The sequence below is a fragment of the Myotis davidii genome, unplaced genomic scaffold (assembly GCF_000327345.1).
Source record: "Myotis davidii unplaced genomic scaffold, ASM32734v1 scaffold1277, whole genome shotgun sequence".
Classification (NCBI taxonomy): domain Eukaryota; kingdom Metazoa; phylum Chordata; class Mammalia; order Chiroptera; family Vespertilionidae; genus Myotis; species Myotis davidii.
The window spans coordinates 616,839-637,007 of NW_006290682.1; the positions used below are offsets into that span (position 1 = coordinate 616,839).

Genomic DNA, 20,169 nt, shown 5'->3' on the forward strand with positions numbered 1-20,169 from the left:
CCCTTGAACATGGATCCTCATCTCAGGGCCTGGTTGCGGGAGCCAAAGCTAAGACAGTGAGCAAGTGCTTAAGAAGGACAATGGGTATTCTCTCTATAAACCGTTCACTTCAGTCTCATTCTCAACGGGCATAATCTGGGTAAACTTGCTTTAAAAAATATGCTTTTATTGATTTCAGAGAGGAAGGGAGAGGGAGAGGGAGAGAAACATCAATGATGAGAGAGAATCATGGATCGGCTGCCTCCCACACGCTCCACACTGGGGATAGAGCTCACAACCCGGGCATGTGCCCTGACCGGAAATGGAACCATGACCTCCTGGTTCATGGTCAATTCTCAACCACTGAGCCACACCAGCCAGGCTGGGGAAACTTTTGTGGAAGGTACATATAGGCAAGTCCAGCTTACTTGACTTAAGTCAATGCCATTCAACAATTTCTGAGCTTGAAAGAGTGGGAAGAGAAACTCTAAGAACTTGGACTTGCAAATAAATGAGAAACAGACCAGGTTAAAAGGCAGACCTCCTATGCCAAGGCCATACTGGGAACATGTTTTCTTTATCAAGACATATTGAAATAACGATCGTTAACAAGACTCCGTCTTCGAAAAGGATGGCTTGAAATGTTCTTTTAGAAGGAACAAATGCCAATCTGCATTCGTCTTACATAAAGATTTCGCTGAGCAAAGAGGTAATTACAGCCTGACAGATGCCTAAAATAGCCTTGATTCTGTTTCTTTTTCGATCCAGAGGTGGGCAGATACCACCCTGGTGCCTCTGAGTTACAGCTTATGAAACTTGGAAGAAAGAAGATCTATCGAACTATCATGTTTAGATGATACAAACCTGGCGACTACCTTCTCCTCCTCCCTCCTATCTTCACTATCCTTTAAGCCAGTGGTTCTCAACCTTCTGGCCCTTTCAATACAGTTCCTCATGTTGTGAGCCAACCATAAAATGATTTTCGTTGCTACTGCATCACTGTCATGTTGCTACTGTTATGAATCATCATGTAAATATCTGATCTGCAGGATGGTCTTAGGCGACCCCTGTGAAAGGGTCCTTCGACCGCCAAAGGGGTTGCGACCCACAGGTTGAGAACCGCTGCCAAAGAACAAGGCCAAGTTCACGTCTCCAATGGCCATGGTCCAAACCCCTTCTTGTGTCGACAGTGGTGCTGCCTGGCTCCCGCGTGGTCCGCGACAATGGTCCTCAGATGCTGTGTCACCTGCCATCCATGCCCGACTCTGGGCTCGGCTGTTCCCTGGCTGCGCCCCTCTGGGAAAATGCTACATTTCGTTGAGCCTCTTGAACCTCATTCATAGGATAAAGAAAACCTTTTCTGGCCCAGCTGGTGTGGCTCCGCGGTTGAGCATCAACCCAGGAACCAAGAGTTCACCGGTTCGATTCCCGGACAGGGCACGGCCCAGGTTGCAGGCTCGATCCCCAGCGTGGGGCATGCAGGAGGCAGCCGATCCATGATTCTCTCTCCTCATGGATGTTTGTAGCTCCCTCTCCCTTCCTCTCTGAAATCAATAAAAATATATTTAAAAGAAGAGAAAAGAAAAGCTTTGGTGTTAGTCTCCTAGTAAAGGTATCCATCATGGAAGGACACACAGCCTGAAAACACCAGTGGCAGAGGCAATGCCTTCGGTGGATGGAATGTTCCCCCCCTACTTTATGAATGGACGCTTGGCAGGGAGTCCATTTTTAAACACGAGGCTTTGTTTGATGTCCACAAATGTCAAATTCTCAACATGTAAACGTCATACAGCAAATCACACACGCATCCTAGAAAGTGGTCTGCTGTTCCCGTCCAAGGAGAATGGGGCTACTTCGTTTTGAACAGAATGGCTAAGCTTTATATTTCATACTAGGTGACTACCTCTTTTTTATGAAAAAAAAGAAAAAGAAAAAAGAAGGCAGGATTTCATCTGAGCCTGTGAGAATTACCATCTTCTATATAATAAAAGCCTAATGAACCGTTATAACGGAACTACTGGAATAACCAGTCACTATGATGCGCACTGACCACCAGAGGGCAGGCGCTCAACACAGGAGCTGCCCCCTGGTGGTCAGTGTGATCCCACAGGGGGAGTGCCTCTCAGCCAGAAGCTGGGCTCACAGCTGACAAGCACAGCTGCCATGGCAGGAGCCTCTCCGGACTCCACAGCAGCATTACCGAGCAGCAGCAGCAGGCGCAGTGGGTCGGGGTGAGTGCGAGCGGGGCGGCACCTGGCCCTGATTCGGACTCCTCCCTGGCTGCCTGCTGCTTGGCGCACTGCTACATCCCCCTGAAGGGTCATGGACTGCGAGAGGGATGTCCGACTGCCAGCTTAGGCCCGATCTCAGTGCCGTTCTCTATAAAGGCAGTCAGTCTGAACAACTCAGTGACTCAGGGAAGCGCAGGGTACTCAGGGTGAGCCTGCCTCTGCACTTGACTCACCCACTTGATGGTGTTTGGAGGACAGACCGTGGTGGCCCAGCCCGTGCACGTGCAGCAGCTGCTGAAGCTCCAGCAACAGGCCGTGCAGCAGCAGAAGGACATCCAGCCACAAGCTGGCAGTCGGACATCCCTCGAGGGGTCCCGGACTATGAGAGGGTGCAGGCCGGGCTGAAGGTCCCTCCCCACTCCAGTGCATGAATTTTGTGCACTAGGCCTCAAGTTTGTCTATATTTGTCAGCTGGGAATGCTAGAGAAGTACTCAAATGGATGTGTTGCAGGACCAGAAGAGATACTGAGTATTTATAAACAGTTCTTTAGAATAAAACACTTGGGATAAAATCTGTAGCTACCGAGCACTATTTGCATTAGGTAAAATCATTTTTGAATATTCTTGAGTTCTCCCACAACAAGAGAGAAGGCAACTAGCACAGCAAAGCCAGAAACCCACGGACAACATCCCCAGCCCAGCCAGGTGGTGGCAAAGCCCCATAAACACGCAAATGGGAGGAGCTGGTGGAGACAAAGTGCCAACAGCATCCGTGTGGGAGGAAACAGAGGGGCAGGGGGTGTGTGTGATGACTCAGAGACCAGAAAGACCCTGGAATTGCCCACAGCGCCACACAAGACGTGAGGGAGTCCCATGCAGGCAGAGCAGGCTACAGACAGCCAGCAGAAGCAGAATGCTTGGCCCGGTTGGTGTGTCTCAGTGGTTGAGTGTTGACCTGTGAACCAAGAGGTCACGGTTTGATTCCCAGTCAGGGCACGTGCCCGGGTTGTGGGCTCGATCCCCAATGTGGGGTGTGCAGGAGGCAGTGGATGGATGACTCTCATCATTGATGTTTCTAGCTCTCTCACCCTCTCCTTCCTCTCTGAAATCAATACATTATAGTTTTTACGCATCAACAAAAGAGCTGACTTTAACAATTGTAAGTAAAATAAAATTATTGCACTCCTGAATCCAGTTAGAGGCTGAAGGACATGGAGAGGAACGATCCCAAATGATTTTCAAACAGTATTTTGAACATCATGGTAATATACGCCATAAAGACAGATAGAACTGTAATAAAAATGCTGTAAAATATGTTCTGTCATCGGATTATTTGTGATAGCATTGTGATGCTGAGGCTAGTGTGTGTAGTGGGGGATAAAGTTGAGAAATTATGATGGGGTCACTGAGATTTGGGATATATGTTTGAGTAAAAGGAAATAAAGATTTAAGATAGATGAGGTTACATAAAATCTTGCTGTCCTGAATTTGAATCAGACATACTGGTATGAGCTCATGATGGATTTTATGTTTAAAAAATGCGTGTGAATGCCTTAGTTCTGTCCTTACCGATGAACACGCTAGCATGCAGATTACTAACTACCATTTCCCACCAGAAGGAGTTACGGCTCCTTGGAGAAATGACTGGTTCCGGATGTGGAACAACAAATGCACAAGCCGAACCTTGAGTAGCTTAGCAGGAGGTCAGGACACGAACAGACATTATTAGGGTCGTGTCAAGAGAACTCAATAGCCCTCTGGAATGGGCTCTCACTTACCAAAGACTCAGCAAATTGAGCTTCAACAAGAATAATATCAATGGATTTACAGAATCAAATATACCTAAATCCAGCAGCTCAGAAAAAACAATAACACCCGCCCAGCCAGTGTGGCTCAGTGGCTGAGTGTCGACCTATATGAACCAGGAGGTCACGGTTTGATTCCCAGTCTGGGAACATGTCTGGTTGCGGGCTTGATCTCCAGTAGGGGGCATGCAGGAGGCAGCCAATCGATGATTCTTTCTCATCATTGATGTTTCTCTTTCTCCCTCTCCCTTCCTCTCTGAAATCAATACAAATATATTTTTAAAAATAAAAATAAATGAAATTATTTCCAACTCCCCTCAGGCCTGACAAACTCCGCCCACCTCCTTTGCAGTCCCACCAGCCAGTAAACTCACTGTGTGCTTGCGCCCATTGAATTACATTTCATTTCTGCCTAAAAGGGTTTTACTGATCACAGCTCTGCGACTTTTAAGACATGCTATATATTTAAGGGCTCAGGGGAGGGACATGCTTTATGGGGAAAAGAAACAAGTTACAGTGGAAGGTTAATTTTAAGGGCCTCCCACAGACTGTATTACTTTGTCAAATCATGGAAACCAGAACCTCACCCTGCTTAGGAAACATAATACATGCAGGAAATGAAAGGCTGAGAAATGTGCTTTTCTTTTTTAATCCTCACCCAAGGATATTTTTTCCATGGATCTTTAGAGAGAGAGAGTTGGGGGGGAGGGGGAGGAGAGAAACATCGATGTGAGAGAGACACACTGACTGGATGCTGGGAGCACGCAACCCTGCCCGGGTCCAGGGATTGAACCTGCAACCAAGGTACATGCCCTTGACTGGGAATTAAACCCACGACCCTTAGGTCCACTGGCTGATGCTCTAACCACTGAGCAGGCCAGTCAGGGCTGGGCCTGTGTTGTTGTTTTTTTTTAAATTTGCACACTTTTGGAAGTTTTCTCCGAAGTTGGGATTTTCCATTATAAATCCCAAGAGAGGCATCCGTTGCTAATGTGTCTGACTATTCAATGTTGAAATTAGCAAGCTTCACGTTACCCAGATACCCTGACGTGCTCCATCAGAAAGAACATTCCAAATATTAAAGGGTGTGTCCCAAAATTCACGCAAGAAGTAATTTTGATAGAAAGCACAGGTTTATAATTAAAAATTGTAAGTTTTTATTGATTCATAAAGTATACAGTATAGGGTTATGTACAGAATAGCATATAGGTAAATGGATTATCATGTCACGATAGCGAGCACCATTAACTGTTATTACCTGAGCAGCCGCATTTTCAGAGAAGAATGGTCCGATGATGCCTCCAGCCCAACATTAAGGTTTATGGAAACAAGCCCATGACCACCCACGCCTTAAAGGAGGAAATGGAGCACTGTATCAATGAAATTCAGCCACATTTATGCAAAACGGTCATGGAAAATTTCAACAAAAGAGTGCGTATGTGCCAGCAAAGCCGTGGAGGCCATTTACCCGATATGCTATTCCATACATAACCCTATACTGTATACTTTATGAATCAATAAAAAATTTACAAGTTTTAATTATAAACCTGTGTTTTCTATCAAAATTACTTCTTGTGTGAATTTTGGGACACCCTTTATTTCCAGAATTCAGAGTGAGCCGATACTGCTCATTGGGTTCAATGAGTAACAGTGTGTTCCACCTCTCATACCCTTGATTTAACATTATGTATCAATGCCAGCCCCCAGGGGTAGCGTTTCCGAGCAAGTGGTGAAAATGCAGCTCTGACGGGCTTCCTGGAAGAATCCAAGAAAACTCAAGCTACAGAGCCAGCTCATTTATTAGACACAGAGCGTAGACTTTTGTGCATAAAAATATAGACGGAACAGCAGCAAGGAGCTAAAAGGGAGCGAGGGATGTTTAACTGTGATAAGTTCTCACACAGAGGAAAAATAACGACTCCTTTGTCTTCTGGGTCTTTTATTGTTTGACCTAGAAGCCGTAATGAAGTTCGCCTCAGTTGTTGAGGTTGGAAATATTCAGAATACAAAGAAGCAGAGCTGTTGGAATCAAAGTGAAATCTTATTTGGAATAATAATATGTTACAATTGCTTCTGTCTGCATGACAAGAGCTATAATTTCTTTTGTACTTTTCTGTCTAAACATATGCACTGCATGGAGGAAATGAATCTATATTTAATCTTTTAAGTGGTTATCAAATGGCTTATTAACTGATTTTTAGTGTTTACCTCGTGGTGCTAGATAACTTGGCACACTTAATAAACACTGATTTAAAACGAGCTGAATACTAAGAAGCAGAGATGTTGAAATATAAGTGTCATCTTGCCCTAGCTGGTTTGCTCAGTGGCTAGAGCATCAGCCCGCCTACTGAAGGGTCGCGGATTTGGTTCGGGTCAAGGGCACACACCTCGGTTGCAGGCTCGATCCCTGACCCTGGTAGGGGCCCATGCGGGAGGCAACCAATGGATGTGTCTCTCTCACACTGATGTTTCTGTCTCTCCCCCTCCCTTCCACTCTCTCTAAAAATCAATGGGAAAAATATCATTGGGTGAGGATTCACAAACAAAACAAAGCATAATCTTATGTAGACCAAGGCCAATCTGATAGGCATGAGCTCATATGTGTGTTTCTGGAATCAAAGAGCATCTCAGAATGGAGAAATGGCACTAAAGAGAACGCCCACTTTCCTTCCTTCTGCATTTTGTGAACATTAAAAAATAAGACTATTTCATGTGCTCGGCATTTTTACTCCATGGCACTAGTTGTCAGAAAGAAGCCATTTCTTTGTATCTCTAAATGCAGCTCAGCCCGGAACTCTTGCTCAGTTGGCTGGTGGGAAACACGTTCCCAGCTGTGTCTGAAGAGGTTTCCCCTCTTGCCTCGGTCATGCCAGGGTCCCGGGGATGTCACACAGCTCTCACCGTTCCAGAAAGGCCGTGTGGTGGCCCGCAGGCTACCGCGCTCAGTGCTGAAGGGTCTCTTAGCCATCAAGTGGCAGCATGGTGTAGGAGGATGGATTGGCCTCCTGGCTTCATCAAGTATGGCTCAACTGACTTTGGGCAAATGATGGAACTCACTAGTTTAGTGCAGAGCCTTGCATTTGTCTAATCCTGCTGCTTTCTCTATTTAATATATTTTTATTGATTTCAGAGAGGTTGAGAGAGCTAGAAACATCAATGATGACAGAGAATCTTGATCGGCTGCCTCCTGCACACCCCACACTGGGGACGGAGGCTGCAACCCGGGCATGTGCCCTGATGGGGAATTGAACCGTGACCTCCTGGTTCAAGGGTTGATGCTCAACTACTGAGCAACACCAGCCAGGCAAGAATGATCATTTAAACCACGTGCCAAAGACCTCACGTGAAATCTGTGAGTGATGCCCTAACCAGTTTGACTCAGTGGATAGAGCATCGGCCTGTGAACTGAAGGGTTCCAGGTTCGATTCTGGTCAAGGGCATGTACCTGGGTTGCGGGCACATCCCCAGTAGGAGGTGTGCAGGAAGCAGCTGATCGATGTTTCTCTCTCATCGATCTTTCCCTCTATCCCTCTCCCTTCCTCTCTGTAAAAAAAACAATAAAATATATTTAAAAAAATCTGTGAGTGAAGTCTAAAGTAATGGGAAGAGGTTGAGAACTCTGAAGTTGGTGATAGTGAAGAGAAGAGATAATATAGCGAATGAGGCTGATGGAGATGTTTGGAACATATGATGCGTCAAGGTTAAAGTCAACACGTATGCACATGCTTGAGATGAGCAATGGACCTGCTGCTGGCACAATGTGGAAAAAGTCATCAGCTCATTTATGTTTGCTTAAAAAAGAATAAAGTAAAATAAAGGCAGGTAGTATTACATGCACTTTTAGGGCTCTTTCGGCAAACGTTGATTTCTTTACAATTCCATGCTCCACATGGCATTAGGCATGAAGACTAACATTATGATAAAACTAGAGGCCCAGTGCACGAATTCGTGCAAGGGTGGGGTCCCTCGGCATGCCGGCTTGGGGGAGGGACCTTGGGAGGTTGGCCAGCAGCAGGAGCTTGGCTGTGGGAGTGCACTGCCCACTAGGGGGCAGCTCTTGCATTGAGCTTTTGCCCCCTGGTGGTAAGTGCACGTCATAGCTACTGGCTGGCCAGCCGGTCGTAACAGTTGCTTAGGCTTTTATAGATATAGATATAGATAATAGATATAGATATAGATATAGATATAGATATAGATATGACCTGTTCAGAGATCTTCCCAAGAGTTTGGCCAGGAAAGAAGGCACAGGTCACTGTGCTCTTTAATTCCACAAAGATATTTGGGGGTTTCCAATTGATTCTTTGTGGAGGGTCAGTTTCTGAAAAGACGGGGTCATGCCTGCTGTTTCCCAGGCACCCAGCAGAGGGTGCTGTCCTGCCCCGAGATTCATTGCCTCTCTCCATGCCCATTCTGAGAGGAGGCAGCTGCACTCTGATTTACCGAATATCCACCCCAGCCTGTACTTTTCAGCCTTTGTTCCGAGAACCTAGCGATTTCCCTCCTTCCCAGCAGCCCTGTCCTGGGGCGCTGTGTGCCGTGGGGTTTGGCTGAAGGAATGGGCCAAAAACTCAACCTGCTCAAACAGAACAGTCATGGCGACTGGGGGCAGGAGGGGCACTTAAGTGAATACTGCAAAGTATCATCCTGCTCCTTCATGGAAAGACGTGGCGTAGAAACGAGAAAAAAAATCAGAATTCAGATCCGACCTGTGCAATGCAGTGAGCTGTGTGGGAACTTAGACGAGGACTTAATGTATATAACCCTCAGTTTCTTGACCTCTGAAATGAGGACCTACCTCATACAGTCGTAAGAAGCGGATAAACCACCGTGGGTAAAGCTCTCAGCAGAGGAAGAGCACGGGAGAAGCTGAGTCAGTGGGAGCTACTGTTGTCTTTATCAAGGTCATCACCACCATCTTGGGATGACTGTGAGCAAGTTGCTCAAGTGTCAGGGTCTTGGTCTCCTAGTCTATACGTCACTAGGAATTTGCACTTCTTTTTTTTTTGAGTTTTTTTTTTAAATTTTTTGTTTATTGCTTAAAATATTACAAAGAGTATTACATATGTCTCCTTCGTCATTCCCACCCTCTCATAGCACATACCCTCACCCCCTACTGTCTGTGTCCATGAGTTATGCTTATATGCATGTATACAAGTCCTTCGGTTGATCTCTCACCCCCTCCCCCTCCCGTCCCCCAACCCTCCCCGGCCTTCCCGCTGTCTCTGTCTAAGGATCCAATGAGCTGATGTACGTGAGAGCCCTTTGTGACTTGTAATCAGTTAGGTATTGTATCAGTTACTGCTCTTAAAGCCGCTAGCAATCGTAATGAAGATAAGGCCAATATTATGAACTCTGGTCACCGAAACTCCCTTTTGAAAAGTGGAGATGGGAAAAAATCAGGAAATAAACAAGCAAACACAGACTTTTGTGGTGGTGTCCCTGACCCTCCCTACTGACCCCCAAAGTTAGTAACTCCCACATCTTGACCTGCTGAAATGGATATTCATCTTCATTATAATTTGTACCACGTCCTGTTATTGTTATGTGTGAATTTCTTTCTTTGTCACAAGTCCGTTTCAGAGAGAGGAAGAGAGAGAGAGAAGCATCCATGATGAGAGAGAATCATGGATCGGCTGCCTCCTGCACGCCCCCTACTGGGGACAAAGCCTGCAACCCAGGCATGTGCCCTTTACAGGAATCGAACCCAGGACCTGTCAGTCCGCAGGCCAACGCTGTATCCACTGAGCCAAACCGGCTGGGGCCCATGTGTTTCTTAATGACAGGGACCAGGGTTAGGATAATACCAGCTGCTATAAGGAACTCAAAGCTACACAAAGGTTCAGTCACGACAGGAGCTTGTATATCATGCAAAGTCCATGATGGGTGCTCCTAACTGGGGGGCAGCTCTCTGCCAGGGCCTCCTCTAGGGACCCAACCCAGACCCTCCCTGCAGGGCGGCTCTGCCTCTTACTCACATAGCTTCCTGCTTGTCCCTGTCACACTGCAGAAGGGGGACGGGGGGGTGCAAAGGCACGTGGGGCTTGGCACTTCCGGTCCACCTTCCTTTGGCAAGAAGGCAGTCCCATGGATGAAGCTCCTTGTACCGGAAGCTAAAAGGAGTTCAGCTATGCCCTAGGCCAGCTGTGCAGCCAGTCTCTGATCCCCCAGGGAATTAGCCCCAGAGATGATCTTATGCCCCAGCACAGCTCAGAAAGGTCAAGTGCACCCAAGAGGACAGGGAAGTGGGTAAGGGCAGTTGACAGTAGTGAACAAGGAATGACGCGAAGATATCTAGTGAATCCTAGCGAAATGGATGATGGGGCCAAAGAGCAGGTGTAATGCACCTCTCCCAACACTTCCTCCCATGAAACAAACACCCCTAAATGTAGTCTGGACCGTGCAGCGTGGGATAAGCTGAACGTATTCTAGGATGGATATGGATTATGATAGTTAATAGGGAGATAACGATACAGTCCTTGCACATGTGAGTGTGTGACCTGAGACCCTTGCCTGCTCCCCGCACCCCCCCCCCGCCCCCAGGGTGTCGTTTGGAAAGTAAGCTCAGCTTTTGAGCTCTGAGTCCCTTCTACTCAAGTCTCTAAGGAAGTAAGGCTTATACTTTATTATTATTTCTTTTCTTTTCTTTTTCGTTTTCATTTTTTTTTAGGGCTTATTCTTTCATACTCAGCATGCTCTGACGACAGACTCAAAAAGATTAGCTTTTGTTCTTTTCAGCTCCTGTAAGAAATTTATAAATTCGTACTTCTAAAAGATTAATAGTTAAGGGCAATAATTATCTTTTTCTATTTCTTTCTTTTATTTATTAATTTTAGAGAGAAAGGAAAGGAGAGGGAGAGAAAGAAAAAGAAAGAGAGAGAGAGAGAGAGAGAAATCAATTTGTTATTCTACTTGTTAATGTATTCATTGGTTGATTCTTGTATGTACCCTGACCGGGGATCAAACCTGCAACCTTGGTATATTGGGACAATGTTCTAACCAACTGAGTTACCTGGCCAGGGCCCAATTTTTTTCTTAAAGAAGATGCTAAGACATTCAGTAATGTCAGCCATATGAGATCATTGAAAACCTGCCTTAGTTTAAAACTTTTTCTGCTTCTTCAATCGTCGACATTCAAGTTCCACACACGAGTTGCATAAACCGCATGTTCAGTAATGGAGAGATTGAATGGAAGAGTGAGAGATGGTCATTAACAAAATCCAGGGGACACTGAAATAATCTAACTCAAGCCATTTTTCTTATTTCTTTTCATCATTCTATGCCAGTAGAACCTTTATGAACAATGGATCAAATCCCCTTTTCTCCTTCATCCTCACTAGAAGGTTCTCCAACACATTCTATTTTCTAGAACCATCGCCCCCTCCCTCCCCAGGCTCTTTAATCTGTGATTGTCAGAAAGCGTGTACACTACAAGTGTGCACTTGGTGAGACAACAGTCTGTCGTGTCAGCATAGCAAGGGGCTGTTCTTTTGTGTTTTCACTCAAATTGCTTGCCCGTCTTCCTATAATAAGGCCTTACTATATCATACATCATCATGCATATTTCATGTGCCGGATGCTCAGATGTTCTTTGTTATTGTACTAAGCACCACCACCATGCATCTCAGCGCAGCCGAAATTAGAGAGGTGACCTTCCTAATATACTCTTTTGCAGACACAATAGCTCGGGAACATGATCTGACTTGACGAGGAGCGACTGATAGACACACATGCTAAGACCTCATTTTTAAACGGGTCCCTTCTATGCGGTTTACTTGGCAATTATTAAACTTGCCAGTCAGCCACTGATGGCCACACGCAGGTAGTCCTGAGTTTTAGCGCCCACTCCCCCTAATTCCATTTTTTAAAGATATATTTTTATTGATTTCAGAGAGGAAGGGAGAGGAAAAGAGAGATAGAAACATCAATGATGAGAGAGAATCATGGATCGGCTGCCTTGTGCACGCCTCCAACTGGGGATCAAGCCCGCAAGCTGGGCATGTGCCCTTGACCGGAATGAAACCCGGGACCCTTCAGTCCGCAGGCTGACACTATCCACTGAGCCAAACGAGCTAGGGCTGGATATGCCAATTTTAAAAGAGAGAACTTTACAGTGTTATTCAAATGATGAGTATTTTTTCTGAAATTCCTTAGGGGCTAAGAAAATGGGATATTTATCTTGTGTAAGATGTAGACATTAAAACGCTTATCGGCCAAGGAGCCCATTAAAAGACATTATTTTATAACAGCAAAATTTCTAGCTTAGTACACATACGGCCTTGAGAAGGGACAGAGTTTTAAGTACCTGAAGTATTTCATGCTGTTTCAAAAGCATGCCTGCTTTCCTTTCAATCCATTTTAAAACACCACAGCCTCTATATCAAGTATGTGGGAATCTTGCCCTCATCACAACCCCATTTTGAGAGAAATCAACTGTGCATTTTACTTGGGGTTTCAGTCCCAATTTGGCTTAATCAAAGAAAATGCAATCAGACCAGCCAGTGTGGCTCAGTGGTTGAGCATCGACCCATGAACCAGAAGGTCACGGTTCAATTCCCCTTGAGGGCACATGCCTGGGTTGCGGGCTCCATCCCCAGCAGAGGGCGTGCAGGAGGCAGCTGATTGCTGATTCTCGTCACTGATGTTTCTATCTCTCCCTCTCCCTTCCTCTCCCGCTCTATAATAAAAAACAACAACATAATTTTTATTTTAAGAAATCTTTCGAAAGGCCCCCTGGAAGGCCCGCTGGGAAGTGATGACATTTCAGATCGCTTTTACTCTGTCCCTGTCCTGCGGCAGGCGATGCAGTCACAGCAGACACACACAGATATTTCATTCCTTCTATCCTCCCGGCGGCACAGGCATCAAGAGGGCTGATCACAGAGGCGTGTGCCCAGGGGGAACACGATGACTGTGTGACCTGCCATCAGGCCCAAGCATGGCGCTCCAGGATGCCAGCCAGCCCCCGGGCCTGGAGCAGAGCCTGCCTGGATGAGCTATGTCCCTGCTCACAGCCACGCGCGTCTCCGGAGGGAAGTGGTTACACATACTAACAGTGCGCCTCCCGCCAGGAAGGGAAAGTCAGAGCCACTCCCGAAGCCTGTATTCCTGGGCCACAGGAAGGTTGGAGCTAGACTTCGCTCCCAAAGCGGGGGCACCCTGTGCCCTCCCCCCTGTGCCAACACCCTTGGCGATCAGATGTCCGTGGAGGACAGGCATGGCTTTCCAGCCAGCTGCACAGGCTCCCTTGATACGCCTGGACTCACGTAGGGTGACTCAGTGTCTTAGGACTGAGGGTTTCCCAGGTCGCAGGCCTTTCCATGCTGAAACCGGGAAGGATGGTCATCCTAAAAGTCAGCTTCCTCTATGTCTATTGCTCTATCTTCTTTTTCTTAAAATATATTTTATTGATTGTTTGCAGAGAGGAATGAAGAGGGATAGAGAGTTAGAAACACCGACGAGAGAGAAACATCCATCAGCTGCCTCCTGCACACCCCCTACTGGGGATGTGCCCGCAACCAAGGTACATGCCCTTGACTGGAATCGAACCTGGGACCCTTGAGTCCGCAGGCCAACGCTCTATCCACTGAGCCAAACCGGTTAGGGTCTATTGTTCGATCTTATCCTGCCCTGGTTCTTCCCAGGATGCGGGACCGGCTAGCGCTGCTCTCTGAAGCGGAGGCCGATCAGGCTGGGGAGAGGGACCACGTCTGCAAAACCCCGGATGCTCCTCTCAGTGCCTGGCCCCGAGCTCAGATGGGCTTTTGGTGATAAGAGCTCAGAAGTGGTAGGAGATGCCCTTCTCGGGTTAAAGGGTCTTGATGATTGATTGCATCCCTAATAGGACAGGCACAGCTTCGCTGGCAAAAAGTCGAAAGACCCCTTTTGCCCCAAATGCTCTGACCAGTGCGACTCCAGTAGGTCCCCAAGGAGATGCTAGGCCAGTGGTTCTCAACCTTCTGGCCTTTTAAATCCAGTTCCTCATGTTGTGACCCACCCATAACATTATTTTCGTTGCTACTTTGTAACTAATGTTGCTACTGTTATGAATTGTCATGTAAATATCTGACATGCAGGATGGTTTTAGGCGACCCCTATGAAAGGGTCGTTCGAGCGCCAAAAGGGGTGCGACCCACAGGTTGAGAACCATTGTGCTAGGCCAACACTTGAACATCACACGCAATATATGACCTGGTGCCCATTAAGAATATCACATAACAAGTTATTTACACCTGTGATCAAATGAAACTAATCAATCAAGCACATTTGAAACTGTGCTAGCTTTGGCCCCATTATCACTTGGCCTTTGGCCGATGACTTTAAAATTCAGTAATGAATTACTCAGTCACTTTTGAAACATCAGGGAACTATACACTTTCGTTTCCGTGGGATTCCGTATGTAAGTTACTCATCCCTTAAACTGGATCCAGGCATGGCATGTTGACCTCCTTGGTTATGGACTGTCCATGTGTTAGCAATTTTGGAAGGAAAAACACGTGGATAGGGTAAGAGAGATGGGAGTCAAAACCAGTTTGAGCTGAAGTGCATGCATTCTGAATGTTAACACAACACGGGGTGAGCGACAGGTGTTCTGTGTTTACGGAGCACGTGTCTTTTCATGTTAGAGTTCAGCGTCACCGGCATTTTCCAGGTGAATGTGTGTGTGGAGGGGGGGAGGAGGCGGGGGGGGGTGTTTCCGCCCTAATGGGCCCGGGCAGCCCATCCCCTGCCCGGCGAGGCCTCAGCTGTGCAGCCGCCTTCTCAGTGGGACCCCGCACAGTAGCCTGTCACCCACCTGACCAGATCGATGACCCGCTCCCTCGGCGCAGCGCTGACTGACTCATCATTAATCATTACGATCTGATCTCCCGGGATCAGCTTGCCTTCCGAGGGGCCACCTGGAGACAAATGAGAGTGAAGCGAGGGTGAGAAGACCGCGGTTAATCGACCCAGTGTAGCCTCCTCTTCTCATCGTGGTTCACAAAGAGCAAAGGATGTCACCTGGGGCTGCACATTAGAAGGAACTGGGCTCTCTGGACCAGCCCGAGGCCTGGGTGCAATGAAAACAGAACCTTCTGCCCGCCGGTGTGGCTCAGTGATTGAGCACCGGCCCTTGAACCAGGAGGTCAGTGGCTCAATTCCAGGTCAGGGCACGTGCCCGGGTTGCAGGCTCCATCCCCAGCAGGGGGCGTGCAGGAGGCAGCCGATCCATGGTTCTCTCTCATCACTGATGTCTCTCTCTCTCTCCCCCACTCTCCATTCCTCTCTGAAATGAATAAACAATATATTTTTTAAAACCATCATCAAATTCATTAAAAACAAACACAAATGATGTTCTTGTACTTGACTGCATAATTGAACACGTGATACCCAGAACATGGAACTCAAAGCGATTCAGTTGTTGTCCACCCAGCCAGCCACCTGGCACAGGTGGCACTCAAGTGGGGGCATAAACTCTCTCCTTTCTGGGGAGTCAGAGAGAGGGAACAACCAGAACACGTCCCCACATTGTCAGGGACAATAGTCATTTCAAGCTGTGGAGCTGACAGTCAGCGCCCACACATGGAATTCTGACAATCACCCGGGAGACGCTTTCTTGCTGCTGGACAATATGCAGGCAATCACTCCAATTCAGTCAAACGAATGGTTAACATTCAAAATGTTGGCCAAATCCAGACACATTTTCAGGATAATTGTTTGAATCATAGATGCTAACTACTCTGATACCAGAAGCACTCGCAGATGAATACGACATGCTCTTATATTTGACCTATAATCAGATAGGAAATATTATTTTTAATCAGATGGAAATATTATTGTTTAACCAAGTGACTTGAATCAAAAATTCTGGTGGGAGCAACATAGAGTTCCTTCCAAGATATGAAGTAGCGGCATACATCAGCGAATTGTCACCGGCCCTCTGGTCTGAAGGCCGCGCTGTCTGGCATAGAAAATCTGATCACGCCACTGAAATCACCAGGGACTTCAGCAGAGTCAGTTTTATGAGAGACACAGTTGATTTGACCAGCATTTTCACTCATAAAAATGACTGGAGACAGTACTCTCTGACCTGTTTTCACTTTGCTCTACTCTCAAAATCGTCTAGCTGTAGGTGTTAGCGTCTGGGGCAAGGAAGGGCTGAAGGAACAGTGAGGTAATGCAAGAAATTGAAAAGCTTGAAATCTTGAGGCAGCTCCCGGGAGAACCTGACAACCCGAGATGTTAAAATAGCCCACTATTCCAAAACAGCCTGCCAATGCGATCGCACCTAGGAGAAAATATGGGTATCTACACACAAATAATACTACACATATGTACATGATTCATAATATATGTGTGTGTATGCACACAACTGTCTTCCATACTCATGCTGTGTGTGTACATGGATAATGCTCAACCCAAAGTAGGAGGCACTCGATTTGTTTTTTGCATGTTTTCTTCTATACTATCTACTACATTGTATTGTTATAAACCATATGTGTTGTTTTTATCATAAAAAACAGATCTTTTTTACTTTGAGGATAATATTCTCAGCTGCGTCCAGCTCAGCCACCCCACACAGACAACTAAAGTACAATCCACAGCTAATGAAATCGAAAGCTGGGCAGAAGAAGTCTGAAGTGGCGAGGCAGTGGTAGGAGGGAAAAGGAAACTTATTCTTCTCTGTGGGAGTCGAAAGTGGTTGACGTTTTTTGGGTGCTTGTCCTGGGGCATATTATGTCCAACTAGAGGCCTGGTGCATGAAATTCATTCACAGGTAGGGTCCCTAGGCCTGGCCGGAGATCAGGGCCTATCTGTGGGGTGATGGGGGGCCCCCCCGCTGGCACCTGCCTTGGCTGGCCTGGCACCACCAATTGCCAGCCCCGCCCCCTGCCACCACCGCTGGGCTGGGGGCAGCTCCTGCCTTGAGCGTCTGCCCCCTGGTGGTCAGTGCACATCATAGCAACCTGTTGTTTTGCTGTTCGGTCGATTTGCATATTAGGGTTTTCTTATATAGGATAATATAAAAATTTAAGTCAAAAAAATGTATACTAGCTCACTAGTTGCTTCCATTTCCCTAAACTGACGGCCTCAGCTGATCAAATATTTTAGAGTTTAAAATAATAATGATCATTATGGAATAAACATACACCTGGCCCTCTTCTAATGCATTTCTTTCTCTCCCTGACCCGGTAAGGCAGACACTATTATGATTCTCATTCTCCAAATGATGTAGAAGAGTTACGTTAAACTGAAAGGCAGGGGAGTTCACATAGAAGCTAAAAAATCTAATAAGGGGGCAGAGGCAGGGTTCAAAGCCATCAGACCCAGGCAGTCTGATGTCACAGCCTGTGCGCTTCACTACTGAACCCTGTTAGCATGGTTTCTAAAAGGGAAAAGACAGCCCATTGCATCTTTATATTCAACTGTGTTGATAGTGGAACATCCGTATAGTGCAAAGAGAATGTCTGAGCGAAGTCCTCCTCGTTGGAGGAGACAAATGAGGTGAGCAGATTGTAGAATTTAAGAGATTTGCCACACGCTCTATGGGCCAGTGTTCACTGTATGACCCCCCGCCCCCCTAATCTCAGTAGAGTGTCCAATAATCATTCCGTTGTGGGTCTTCAGGGTGACCGAGATGGGCTGCTCCAGGCCAGCCGCAGTGGGCCCTTCTGTGTCACACTGCAGACCAGGGAGTACTTAGCTCCATGCTGTAGGCTGGCTGCCCCCCGAGTTTATTCTGGGGCTGAGGCTGAAGCGGGAGCAGCCCCTTGAGGGACACTCCTATGGCCATGCAGGAACCACAGAAACGAGCTCAAGCGTATTTCCAACCTTGGCTCATGGCATCCTTGCTAATATGCCATTGGCCAAAGTCAGTCACCTGGTCTTGCTCAACAGCAATGGTGTCAGGAACTATCTTCTGCCCCTAGTGGGAAGGGAGGGGAGTGCATCCGTGTCAAAGAATCCAACAATATCAGCAAGTAAACCCTACAGTAACTTAAACGCTGTTGCCTGCTTTTGTCACGGAGGAGTTTGTCATGAGCTTCCAGAAAGGCAGTAGGTGCCCGCCTCTGGCTATTCCTCCTCACCCACTCAGCAGTGGGTCGTTTCCATGGTACAAAAGATGGATCAGTGTTTTCCTAAACGGAGCCATCAAATGGGTTTAGCAGTCTAAACCTTGTTCCCATCGCCATTCCTGTCCCTCTATTGGTCTGACTCTGTTCACGTGCTGGGAAAATTCACTAGCCCTCCCAGCCTGGAATGGACTTTAAACTAGCTTTCACAGTCTGCAAGGAGACTCAGGAAAATGAACAGTAGGCATCCCTGCAGAGGCATGAGGGGCAGTCCCAGGAGGCCGAGGACTGGGGAGGGGGGGGTCGGGGGGTGCTTACCTGGTGTCACTGAGCGAACGACCACTGGCTTTTCACTCCCCGCCACGAAGCCGAATCCCAGGACGGGGTCCCTCCGCATCTCCACCTTCCGCGGGGCCGGGGGGATGATCTGGCAGCTGTCCAACCGGGGGTCATCAAATGGGAGTGCCTGTGTCATGTGACTGTGGGAGAAACACACACAAGAGAGACGAGGCATCAGTGTCTGCGGGCTGTGGCCTGGTGATTTCATCCTCTGCCTATTCACAACCTCCTACTCTGCTTGGTAGAGAAGCGCGAGAGAGAATCATCCATGTGCGAGAGAAACAATGATCCGTGTCTCCCATTCGAGCCCAGGCCAGGAATCGAACCTGCAACCTTTCGGTGTTTCTCTGGCTTGTAAGGAAGTCTTCACTCAGGCGCATTATCCAGGCAGCCTTATTTGAGGGTAGAGTTCTTAGTTAGAGTTCTAGAAATCTCCTTAAAGCAATGGAAGCCCAGATTACATTGATTATTTCAGCGACACAGACTTAACTCACTATTTTCTCTCTCTAATCTTCTTCAGTAAGTAAAAGCACATCATTTCAAACGAAATACTTGGAAAGATGCTGCTCTATCTGCCATCTGGATGACATATCGCTCAGATGCAATGAAGAAAGACGGAGAAGGAGGGATCTGCTGCCCTCGTGTGTAATTAATAAGAGTTAAGGAAAATCAATGGCAGCCCTCCAGGGTCGGCCTTCAGACACATCTCTCTGACTGGGGCAATCAAGTTCAAAATCCCGTTGAGGCGGAAACGTCTTTTCCACTTAGCAGCTTTGATCTGGAATGTTGGGGAAAAGAGAGCGTTTGCTGAGATCTGACAGAGGGCCGCGTGCTGACGCTCATCTGTCATCCTAGTTCATCTTCCGAAAATCCCCTGCTAGGGGGCCCACTGACCCCACCCACCTCCTGTCCGCAATGACAAGAGGAAGAATAACTGGGTCAAGTTCACTCTTCTCAGGTGTGAGCCAGGCGCCATCCCCACCACATCCTCTGATTCTAAGCCAGTGGCTCTCAACCTTCTGGCCCTTTAAATACAGTTCCTCATGTTGTGACCCAACCACAAAATGATTTTCGTTGCTACTTCATAACTGTAATATTGCTACTGTTAGGAATGGTCATGTAAATATCTGATAGGCAGAATGGTCTTAGGCGACCCCTGTGAAAGGGTCATTCGACCGCCAAAGGGGTCGCGACCCACAGGTTGAGAACTGATGTTCTAAGCGTTAAGTACTCGACCAGCTAGGTAATTTGCAAGAACAACGCAAAATGAAACCGTGGGGCCCCTTGTGAACACAGTTAGGGACGTCCCGAGAGCTGAACGTGGCCTTGTGTCAGCGCATGGGTCACGTGTGCATGAAGCTGGCCCTGGGCGTGTGCTACCTCGAACCATTCTAGAAACGGCCAGGCTCACAGGGTGACATGGCAGGAGGGGACATGGGCAGACCTCAGGGGGGCAGGTCACGTGGAGAAGCATGGTCCTCCAGCCCAGCCAGCGTGGCTCTGTGGTTGAGCATCGACCTATGAACCAGGAGGTCACGGTTCGATTCTGAGTCAGGGCACAGGGCCAGGTTGTGGTTTTGATCCCCAGTGTGGGGCGTGCAGGAGGCAGCCAATCAATGATTCTCTCATCATTGATGTTTCTATCTCTCTCTCCCTCTCTGAAACCACTAAAAATATATTTAAAAAAAAACAAGAGATAAACCAGTTATATACTTATACGCATGGCCCATGGACACCATCAATAGGGTGTTGAAGAAAATAGAG

At 47.3% G+C, this 20,169-nt stretch overlaps 1 protein-coding gene across 2 annotated transcripts in view; it reads right to left on the bottom strand.

Annotated features, from left to right (window-relative positions):
- FRMPD4 (FERM and PDZ domain containing 4) overlaps positions 1–20,169 on the bottom strand; it is a 513,731-nt gene that overhangs the window by 106,807 nt on the left and 386,755 nt on the right. For both annotated transcript variants that reach the window (XM_006763797.2, XM_015563957.1), the window contains exons 3-4: positions 18,385–18,545; positions 14,808–14,910 (exon numbers count right to left, since the gene is read on the bottom strand). In XM_006763797.2, the coding sequence (XP_006763860.1) occupies positions 14,808–14,910; positions 18,385–18,545 (264 nt within the window). The remainder of the gene's footprint in view (positions 1–14,807; positions 14,911–18,384; positions 18,546–20,169) is intronic.